Source organism: Condylostylus longicornis, unplaced genomic scaffold, assembly GCF_029603195.1.
Source record: "Condylostylus longicornis isolate FDR11 unplaced genomic scaffold, ASM2960319v2 ptg000013l, whole genome shotgun sequence".
NCBI lineage: Eukaryota > Metazoa > Arthropoda > Insecta > Diptera > Dolichopodidae > Condylostylus > Condylostylus longicornis.
The window spans coordinates 14,189,194-14,201,208 of record NW_026577982.1 but is presented as its reverse complement, the minus strand read 5'-3'; the positions used below and the strand labels follow the sequence as shown (position 1 = coordinate 14,201,208).

The following is a 12,015-nucleotide window of genomic DNA, read 5'->3' as shown; positions in this document are numbered from 1 at the left end:
CAATTTTATTTTATATATTATATTTTTAAATATATGTACATAAATTTAAAATATAACAATATAACAATATTTCTCTAACTATATTTTTTTTTTTGTTTCATTTATGTTATTTTTTTTTATTTTAATAAAAAAATTATTGCTAAAAATAATTTAATTAAATTTACATATTATACGAAATTTTCCGCAATTTTTTATTTAACAAAAATGATCGATTTTTATTGATATATCATTTAGTTTTGAAGAAACAAAGGCGAAAGAGACAGCCTAAATTTTATTAATAGGAAGTTTAATTGCATTTTGAAAAATATTACTAACTGTAGGAAAATTGCTAAATGTTTTTTAATGGTTAAACTAAATGTTCTTAATATCTAATAGTAGAATACTAAAATTTTTAATTTTGAGAAAAATTAAATAGAAATTCATAATTTCAACTCGTTTGATATGTATTTTAAAATACATACATGCAATTAACTTATTCTTTTATTCTTAATCTCTTTAATTTGTATTTTATATAATATTTTTTTCATATCCTTATTAAATTTTACATAATAAACTAGTAAATTATATAAAATATAAGGTTTGATTTATTATTTTCTATTATTAAGAAATCAGTACTTAAATTTGCTCAATAATTTTGTTTAATTTTCAAATTTTGTGCATTTTACAAGAGCAAATTTTTTTTAGAATATAACATTGTAGTAAATTAATATTTTATATTTTTAATTAAAGTAAAGTTTAAATTCATTGTATTATGTATTAAGTATTTCGTCTTATTTGTATCTGTGTGAGAAGTTTTAAGTGAATTTCAAGAAAATATATTTTAAAAACTAAATTATGACTAAGTGAAATTACAAATAAAATTAAATTTTTAATTACTATTATTAATGAAATAAATCTATATGATATTTAGTGGACATTTATAGTTGATAAATCAACAGCATATTCACTATCCCAGTCTCTTAAGAATATATTCTCTAATTGGCTACGTATTGTAGTCTCATTTTGCAATCGATCATAATCAGTTTCTCTTAATATTAATCCAATGCCAGCAGTATCAGTAAAATAATCACCAGACCAATTTGATGTTCCAATATAACCTGTGTTATCTGTTACCATATATTTATTATGGTTAACTCGAGCATATGGAATTTTATCTTGATCAGGAGTTGAACGAACAATAAAACGTTTCTAAAATTTTATAAAAAACATTTTAATAAGAATTTGAAATATTGTATAAAGCTTACTATTTGTATATCTATATTATTTTTAGAGTCAGCTAAGCTTTCGAGTGACCGTAAATAATTATCTTCCTCAGGTCTAGAATGTTTCCACCATGAAACAAGCATTTTAACGGCAACTTTATTTTCAATAGCAGCTGTTCGTATTGCATTATCGATATATGGCCAGTATCTGAATTTTTAAAAATATTTTTTTTATATTTTTGTTAATATTAATAATTAGATTGTAAATACTTGTGTTTTGGAGTGTATATCGTCAAGGGGAAATAGTCCATAACAGCGATGTAAACAAATTTCTCAGCATGTAAAATTGTATTGATAATTGCATCTAAATCTTGTGTGCGACCTCTCGGACTTAATGGTGGAGGAGAACTCTGAAATTGAAAGTAAATTTTATCATTCAGAAGTTTGATGATTTCTCTTGAATTAACAATACGAACTGAAGTATGAAGAATATTTTGAAATTAGAAGTATTTAAATTTTAATGAAATAAATGAAGTTTTATAGAAACTTGATAATAAGTGAAAGTTAGAGATTTTAATGACAATAGAACTTAGTTATAAGAAAAAGCAAATAGTAACATTGAATTTGTGTGCTTAATAGTTATATCCATTTATAATTAAATTAAATTCCATTATATTTTTCAATACTTTTTTAGTTACTTACGGAAAAGAAGACTCTAAAATCATAGGCTCGATTAAAGTTAACTTTTAGCATATTGTTCATATTGAATTTTGTGCTATATTCATCTGGCCAATACGAAGGTATGTGAGAATTATTTTTCCCTAAATACCAATATGCATTAAAAATTTTATTAACATCTTTTGCTAAACATGTACAATTTGTTACAAGTACACCAAGTTCTTTAACCTGAATAAAACAAAAAAAAAAAATTCAAATGTTATTAAATGAACACTGTATACAAAAAATATTATAGTACCTGTGTTAAAGATCTCCAGTCCATATTGGCACTACCTAAATAAAAATGTTGTTCATCAATAACCCACAATTTCGTGTGAAGAACTCCACCACCAACTAATCTTGGAAAATTTACAGAACGTACTTCAGCTGCATTACGTCTAGCTAAAAATTCTGTATCCTGATTTGGATTCTCTTTTGTTGGGGCACTTTGTGCAATACGAATTTGTAAATTCCGTTGAGTACCACCAATTAATAATTGTTGGAAGATTTTTTCACCTTGCCATGCTGTACTATGATTATAAAAATCTGTACCACGTAATGTCCAATAAAATGAGCCTATATTAATAGTGCTATTTGCTAATTTTAATAATTTCATCCAAGCATCATAAGTTGATAAATATTTTGGACTATCATCACTATAATTAAGGCCTATTGGAATACTTTCAACAATTTGAATACTATAATAAAAAATAAAAAGTAATAAAAATAATATTTTAGTAAGAACCCCTACACACATAAGTATACTACATTAATTACTTACTTGCAACTATCTGTACATAAATATTGTGAGCCATTATGTTTAGTATGTAATATTTTGTCATTTGCTTGCTCAACTAATGGAAGTAAAACAACTAAAACTATTAAAAAGAAAATCACTGTAATTGGAATACATGATGGTTTGCACCAAGTGTTATTTTGCCATCTGAAAATTTTCAAAAAAATTAAATTACTCGTAAGTTTAAATGTATATATATGTATATATATACATATATAGATTTTTTATCTTTATTTGAAATATTTGTAAATTACTTTTTATGCTCTGATCTCCACATTTGGCTTTGATCCCATAATTCGAAATCATCATCACCAGGTGGTGGATTGCCCTCTAATACAGTCTGAAATTATAATACAAAAAAATAAAATAACTAGTTAAATTTAAAATTCGCAAACATACATACAAATGTACATATATATTTATTATATTATTTTAATTAATTATTCTCAGTACAAATTTAATAAATTAATTAATGGCAAATTTAGCTTAAACAGGTTAAAAGAATATTTTGATCGCATATTTTGTTTTATCAAAAAAAAATTTTTTTAGTTAAATTTTTATCCGGTATAAACTAGCCACTGATTCGGTTTAAACCGATTCAACCCTTCTTTTTTCTTGCCAATATTGTTCATTTTATTAAAAAGGTTTTTTTTTTCGGTTTATTTAAATTTAATACAGAAAATAAATAGAATATTAAATAAGGATTATAGAATTCCAGATTTTTTTGCAAGAATATATATTAGGTTATGATTATGCCTTATGTATATGAATAAAGAAATGTGTAATATACAATCAATGTTACGACCCAGAGTTGAGAATATGTCTCTTTAGGTAGCAGGGAAATAATAAAATGTGCCATTAAGTTAAACAAATAAAACAACAATTTTAATAAACTACTATAGAAGAACCTTTAGTGCTCAAGATGTTTTAGATGAGCCAGTTGGTTGTTAGTAAAATTTATAGATAAATTTTGTGTTTGTTCATAGTTTTTGAAAGACATTCATATATATACGTATCACTAATTTTTACTATATTCAATAGTATTAATATTAGCACCATAAATTTTTTCAATTTTTAAGGACTATTTGCAAAATATACGGCAATAATATTGTCCTTGAAAGTTTTTTTTTTTTTATCGAACCGCTAGAATTAATTTATGAAAAAACTTCCGTGTATTGCAACATACACATGTACATATATGCATGTTTGCATATTTGTATAAAATAAAAAAAATAATTTATTTGATAATTTTTTTTTTTTTGTTTTTCGTAATTTAATCGCGGGCCATTAATTAAACTGTATTTTTGTAAAATGATGTTTTGATTTTAATATTTTAAATATTTTTAATTTAATTATAGGGATGAAAAAAATGCAATTATAAAATAGAATATTGTTTTTACTTTGAAAATGGAAATAGATGCTGAGTAAAGGTCGGCGTTGTTGAGATTTCACGTATCCAAATTTAATTCGTCAAATAAACTTAGATATGAAATTTAAAGAAAACCGACTCAGCCGCAAATATACAAGTGTTATTCAAATCGGCAAATTTATAGATTAACAAGTATCCCGCTAAAAATAGTTGTTTTTCGCATTGCTCCAATCGAAAGTGTTTCTCTTGAAAAAGTTCATGTTCTTGTTACAAACTCGAAAAATCAAAAAAATTTCTAACAATATTGTGAATTGATTTTCAAATATTGCAGCAAAAACACTTAATAAGATTTAACGATTTTTAAACTTTGGAAAGTTTTTTTTTGTTTTTCTTTTTATTTTTATTTTAATATTTTATAAAAATGACCTTAAAAAGGCTAATGTTAAGGTATAGTCTATTAAATTGATATTCTCTGCTTATGCAATTATTTTTTCATATATTTTGCTTGCATGAAAAAATTTAGGAAATTAAAATATTGTAAATATACAAAGGATCTAGAAGTCGAATTATTTTATCTACTTTGTAATGCTGTTATGTTGTAGGTCTATTTTTGATTTCCAAAGAGAAACCATAATATGAAATTTGTATTTCATTTTCAATTATCTGAGTGTTCTCACTTGGAGATTATCATAAAATATTTAGCATAATTTGGAGATTGTTCCAAATGTTCTCCAAGAATTAATTTTAATTTAATTAATTTTATTATTCATATACAAGTATTTTATTCCAATTTCAATTTGCATTCATCACCTTATCTCATTTAAGTTTTTCAACTGTTTAATTTAATTATTTGATTTTAATTATTACATTGTTCATGTTTGAAATTCGTCTATTTCCGTCCATTAGTTTACTCTACTAGAAAAAAAGGAGTATACAAAGAACCGATACATCATTTTAAAATATTTTAAATGCTTATACATAGATAAAAGAGAATTTATTCATCTAAGAACGTATTTTAATTATACAAACATTTTCTTCATTTCAAAGAAAAATTTCTGAATTTTCTTAGTTGTTTCTATTTTCTTTTCAAAAACCAACAAGAAGAAAAATAAAACGACTTCCTTTTGTCTAAGAAAATTGGTGAATTCTTCAAAGTAAATAAATTTGTATTTTGTGTAAATAAAAAAAAAATAATTTATTTGAGCTGATGAATTGATTTTTTTTTTGAAAAAATTTTTATTATACAGAAATTCGTCTTAATGTGGTTTTTTTATTGAGTTTTAAAAAAAATTAAAGGAAATTTTCCATTATTTTGTGATCTTTTAACTTTAATTATGTACATATACATATGTATAAGAAAATGTATAACATTATAGATTTACATTGGAAATCGTTTTATTTAATCAAAAAATTATTTTTATTAAGTATTTTTTTTTTTTCGTAAAAATTTCAATTCTAAAATAATTACTGCATATAAAAATTCAATCCAATAATTTGAATTCCAACTCTATTAATTTACATTTATACAGAATTGAGATGGACGAAATGGCCAAGCTCTTATCATATTATGAATGTCTACCTACTCTTAGTCTAAGCGTATAATACGATTCTTCGGTAAACAAAAATTTCCGAACGTTTTATAGAAAATTGTCTTCTTATTTTGGATCGTAACTTTCCGATTTTTTTTTAATTTATAGTTGACGTTAAAATTTATTTGTCACTAATTTAAAAAAAAAATAAAAATAAACGAGCAATAAGCGAGCAATAATTTTGTAAATTTATTTTTTCAAAAAATTTTTTCTTGAATCATTGTATGTAGTAGGCTATATAATATTTTTCTTTTTCTTCAAAAATTTTGAGGGACACAATAACAACAATGTAATTCATAAAAATTTCTAAAATTAAAAATATTATTGTTTTAAATAATTCATATTTGTGTCATATACAGAGTGGTGTGCGGAACAGATCTTAATTAATAAATTGAAGAGGGGGGTGGGGGTTGTGATTTTGTAATAGGAAAAACCAATCTGTTATATTAATAATGACAAACGGTACGAACGACATGAAAATTATATAAAAATTTTGTGTAACCAATTTGTAGAGTATGATCCAGCGCATCAATGTTGCTTAAGTGAATGTTCAAAAATTTCATATTTAAGCAGCTATTCAATTTTTCTTGGGAAACGGTAAGTCTGACATTAACCATTGAATAAGAAAAAAAAATTTTCCAACAACACATTATTCAACCGTTCAACCGTTTATATTGATTTGATTTTCGTAATTTGGAAAATTATTAAAATTCTGGTAAATTGAAGTCTTGTGTGAGAACTTTGCAAGATAATTAATAATTTCTTCCATCTTCAATTGATAATGAGTAATACTCGTATCTATCATCAATATTCGTTATTATTATTTCTCGGCGGATATACTTATGATGCTGAAAATGAATTAAGCCTCTTCATCTTGATCGTGTATATTCTTATTTATTAGCATAATGTTACCAAACTGATTGAAAGCAATTTCTTAATTTATTCTTGATTAGTGGTAATTGGCAGTGAATTCATTATAATTTTATTTCATTCTAATATTAAAGATGCAACTAATTCTATTCGTATTACATACCTAGCTAATATATTATGAGTAATACTTTAGTGTATCGTAAATTTGTTTTGGACTTTTAAAAAATAAACAAACGTAGCAATTAATTAATAATAATATGTTTTGAAAACAATAAATTTATAATTTAATTATGTTATAAAAATAGAAAAATAATAATAATAATAATAAAAAAAACATAATTTTAGTGAATAAATTAATTAAGAGTCAATAAACTAATTAAGATTTTAATTGTGTATTTGTATTACGAGTATTATACAATTTATTTTTTAATTGATCTTGGGGAAAACCTTTACTTATACTTCAAAATTTATAATTCGTATAATGTGATAAATTTCGGTAACTATGTTGAAATTAAAGTTAAAATTTTCAATTTAATTAATAAATTTTTTTAAAAGTTTTGTTATCATTGTTGTTACCATTTTTTTTTATTATATACATACTAAAACATGTGTTACATTTTTTACGTTTATCGTCTAGCGTAATAAAATCTCATATACAATATAATTACATTAGTGCATACGATTGTGTGATACAAAGAGATTTTACTTATCGTAGTTAATTTCGATTAACAAGTATAACAAGGCTAATAACATAATGTGAGGATAATTTTTCCATACTTAATTTCTCAATTAAGTAATTCGTTATACGTTACGTTTACATTAAATTACCCGTACATAAATTCGATTTATAATATAGCTTTTTTAAAAAAATTATTCATAAATATTCGCAGAGATTAACCTTTATTCAAACGTATTATATTGTTAATTAACTCTATTAATTATCCTACTTGTATGTGCTACCTTAAAGGTAGTCTCTTTTGCATTTTAGATCTTATCATTATTTGATTATACCTTGTACTTAATTAGCTTCGTCCGAAAGTCTGAAAGCTAAAAGGATTTTATAATAAATAATTACAAATTTATTAAAGGTTTTTGACATTTAAAAATTTTTTGTTTTCTCTTACTAAAATTCATTTTTCGGTCGCGTTTTTTTCAATACTTAAATATTGTTAGTCAATAAAGAACGCCATATGATATACTCAAATTTATCGAATTTTAAAGTTATGTGATTTCGAAATATGAAAATTATAAAAGAATGTAGATATTCACGATAATGCCCTTGATCTGAGATGTCTAAATCATATTTAATAATGCGCTTATCTGACATAGGAACGGAATTATACCTAAAATTTTAAAATGTAGAAAAAAACAATTGAGATTGATTTTAAGTTTCTGTAACTTGGATTATGTTGAGCTGTGATCACTGTCTTTATAAAAAAATTTTGTCTATTCAATAGGGTCTATATGCAATGGTAACAGTGAATTTAAATACGATACATCTTGTACGACTTAAAAATTTTCTGCATGGACAGTTTTAAATTTTCAAAGACATAGTCTTGAAATTATATATAATACCAATGGCCTTAGCTTAAAATTTTAAAAATTAATAAAAATTAAAAATTTTTTCTCTTTATATTTAAGCAAATGTGTAATTTGTGTGGCATTTCACCAGCTAATATTAATAATTTTTTAAAAGATTAAACAAAAATTTTAATTTTTATTGTTAGTTTTACTTAAAAAGAAAGTACAAAAATTAGTACAGTTGAAATTAGAACCCAATGAGAATAAATATGTCTTAGACCGTATATATACTACCAATTTTTAATTCCTACAATGTAAAGCTGAGACATCAATTTTGACTCGACTCTGTTTTAGTATAAGGTAGCTGAATCATTGTTATATAATAATATCATAATAGATGTATGTATGCATTAAATTTTCTCAAATTTTTCTATTCATACTTACACTCCTTGTATCTAATTCATCTGGTTCATCTTTTTCTATTGTTGATGGTTTATTTTTTTTCATAATATGAATTTTCATTTTTTAATACTGTTTTTTTTTTTATTTAAAATTTTTATATTGCTTATGTTGCCGGAATATATTATTTTGTTATTATTAACTCATGAAAGATTATATTGCAAATTCGTACATATACAATACGTACATACATATAATAATTTTGTTTAGTAAATATTTAATATTTTAAATAAAATATGTGGGTATAAGTAAGAAAATCCAATTTTATTTGCCAAATAAAAATATTTTCATTTATAAATATTTAGTGGAGTGTGTATGTAGGTACGCTATAGCTGCTAATTATGTATTTTTACTATTGATAAAACTTATGGTAAATTCTAATGCGAAGAAAGTTGTGCTGCTGGTGAGAGAGAGGAGGCAGGAAAACTTATTTTGTTTTGTATTTTTTTTTTCAAGCATAAATAATTTCACGTGAATTTTCACTGCTATACGATCTCACTATCTCATTTTATTTTTAATTTTTCTTTGTTTTTGATTATTTTTTATTGTCTTACGTTGTTTTCTTATGGAATATTTTTATTCTTATTGCTTATTTTTTTTTTATTAATTCGCATACGATTTCACATTTTATATACAAAAATATTTTCTTTTTTTTACGTATTTATTCAAAATATTTTTATTTATTTTTTTGCAAATTCCAATTTTCCAAAATTCGACCAATTTTCAATATTAAATATGTAGACGTACCTAAATTCTATTTAGAAGATTAAAATGCGATTATCAAATTAATTTTTAAACATATAAAAATTTAAATATGCGTGTGTAAGTAGAGAAAATTTAATTATTTATTTAAAAATTATTTTTATTTTTCAATTTGTTTCAATGCCAATAATTAGTTTTAACCGCAAAAAAAGGAGGAAAATGAAAACAAACACAGCTTGTGAATCAAAAGGAAACAAAACGTAACGATTTTAACGATTTATTTACGATAAAAAAAAATCTCACTACATTGCAAAATTCTATATATCTAGGTATTTAATATGGTTTGGGTATATATATATATAATATATATTCATATAATATATAAATATTTTCTCATGTAATTAATTTAATTAAAGAATCGAATTTTAAAAAATTCTTAAAAATTATTATGCTTATTGCACAGTTTATTATAATTTTATAAACTGTTATATTAGGTATATAACAGCACTGAACTAGAAGAGAATAAAGGGGAATCTCATCATATTACGATCATATTACGATAATATGAATTATAAATGCTTTCAAAATCGAATAATATTTTATATAGAAATAATTTTTATAATAAACAGGGTGTTACGTACGTTGTTTTTTAAATAAAAATGAAAGTATGTATAAGAGTGTAAAATATTTGAGTGAGTATCACACATAAAATGAAAATCTATCAGGACGTTGAACAGTAGAATAGAACAGAAGAATTACAACGACATTAAAGCCTTATATATACATTGTATGAAAATTGCAACTCAATGCTAACTGCTACTAAAATAATCGTATATTGTGGAATACGTATGTATACGTAATTATGTTGGAAAATTTGGAATTCGCGCGGTTATACGAAAAATTGCTATATTATTTAAAAGTTATACATTTGGAAAGCTGATAACATTTTTACATTTATTTACAAATAATTGATTACAAATGAAATAGATTAAAAATTGCTATGGGTACTTAATATAAACTATATATACAAGTTTCTAATATTTAGAACAAGAAGTCAAAATTAAAGTTTTATTTTTCATTAACTAATGCATATAATAAAATTTGTATAAAAAAATCCAGTTTTAAAAGTTTATATTTTCGGTATAGAACAATACTTGTTTGTGGATTCCATTTACGATTTTAATATATATTTATTTATGCACACATATGTGCATATATGTGTAGTGTATATAAAAAATATGCATTTAATGCAAAAGAAAATTTGCAAAAATAAAAATCATTTATTTTAATTCATGGCAATACGTTATTGTACTTTTTATAATAATATTATACTAGTATAAAAGAAAATATTTGCACATAATATTTTGTGTGATTGTACATAATATACTTTAATTCTATTAACATATTGATATACTATATAAACGTGCTATTATGTTTTTTTTTAATAAAATTAAATAACAAAGAAAATCATTACAAATTTTTTAATATTTTTTGATAATTTCTTCAAAAATATTTTCAGTAGCTATATGGATAAATTTAAGTGCATGCATAAGTTATATTATTGTGAACGATAATAGACTAAACTGGTATATACTTTATCTATTATACTGTAGGCATGAACTACAGATAGCAAATATTTTGAAATTTTTATTTGATATCTTTAAATTTAGAAAGTAATTTTAATAATTAATTTAAGTTGAAATATTTCCGAAAATTTTTTAATATACTCGAATTAATTAAAGAAGAATCATAAAAAAATGACCACTAAGTTTCGAAATTCGATTAAAGTTTTGATTTCTATACAAATTCTAAGTTCTATACTCCAAAAATTAAAAATATTAAACTAATCAATATGTTGAATATCAGATATTGATTTAAGTTCTCAATTATAGTTGGCACAATTTTAGAATGAAATTGTCACTTTATGATTAAGAAAGTGCAATTATATGTGTTCTTTAAATATTGAATTTAAAAAAATATTGGGCGTTAATGAGGTCTTTGTTTAGCAGAATTTAAAAGTTAAAATTAACATATACATATTTTTCCCGTGTCTGAGAACATTGAAAATCTCGATAGCTGATAGTATATACATATTTAATTATTTTATTCAATAAATTCATCTTAAACAGAACTATTTATGTCTGTACTCATTTATAGCATATTCATATGTAGCAATAATATTAAAGATTACGCATCTAAAAAAGAATTTTCGAATCTTTTTGATGCTTTTCTGAGAGATCATATTCAAGGACGATTATCTTGCATAAATCACAATTATATTTTCTGTTTAAATTTAATTAAAATTCCTTGTGATGAAAATCATATGCCCGAAGTGTTTCACATACATGCACACTTATAAAAGAAATAAGTTAAAAAAATAATGTAATTATCGATTTATATATAAGTGATTATAATAGTGTCTATTTGCAATTCTATTTATTCTATATGTAAAATGTTATTATGGTATAAATTTGCCTATGGGTCTTTTATTTTCAAACTTACAAAGCAGTTCAATTATTAAATAATAAATTTTATATTATGTACAATAAACTGTTAAACGCTCTGAACCATTGCGTTTTACAAATTATTTGGTCTATTTAATTAACTTTCCTAAAAACTATAATTATTTTTTGGAAAATAAAATGTGCAATTTTTTATCTTTGAATTTCTCAAATTTTCTCTTTAATAATATAAACTAATTTTGAATTGATGTAAATTTTTTAGTATCTAAAATGCCAATATTATAATTTACAAGAGACAAAAATTAGTTTTACTAAATAGTATAATAGA

At 22.9% G+C, this 12,015-nt stretch overlaps 1 protein-coding gene across 3 annotated transcripts in view; it reads right to left on the bottom strand.

Moving 5' to 3' along the window:
- Window positions 1-612: 612 nt before the first annotated feature.
- LOC129605335 (5'-3' exonuclease PLD3-like) overlaps window positions 613-12,015 on the bottom strand; it is a 30,483-nt gene continuing 19,080 nt past the window's right edge. Inside the window, exons 2-9 of one of the 3 annotated variants that reach the window (XM_055515028.1) lie at window positions 8,509-9,277; window positions 2,970-3,055; window positions 2,701-2,862; window positions 2,179-2,617; window positions 1,905-2,108; window positions 1,473-1,612; window positions 1,245-1,410; window positions 620-1,188 (exon numbers count right to left, since the gene is read on the bottom strand). In XM_055515028.1, the coding sequence (XP_055371003.1) occupies window positions 907-1,188; window positions 1,245-1,410; window positions 1,473-1,612; window positions 1,905-2,108; window positions 2,179-2,617; window positions 2,701-2,862; window positions 2,970-3,055; window positions 8,509-8,586 (1,557 nt within the window). In that variant the 5' untranslated portion in view covers window positions 8,587-9,277 and the 3' untranslated portion in view covers window positions 620-906. Of the gene's footprint in view, window positions 1,189-1,244; window positions 1,411-1,472; window positions 1,613-1,904; window positions 2,109-2,178; window positions 2,618-2,700; window positions 2,863-2,969; window positions 3,056-8,508; window positions 9,278-12,015 lie in introns of all 3 variants that reach the window. The other 2 variants (XM_055515026.1, XM_055515027.1) reach the window with 2 other exon arrangements.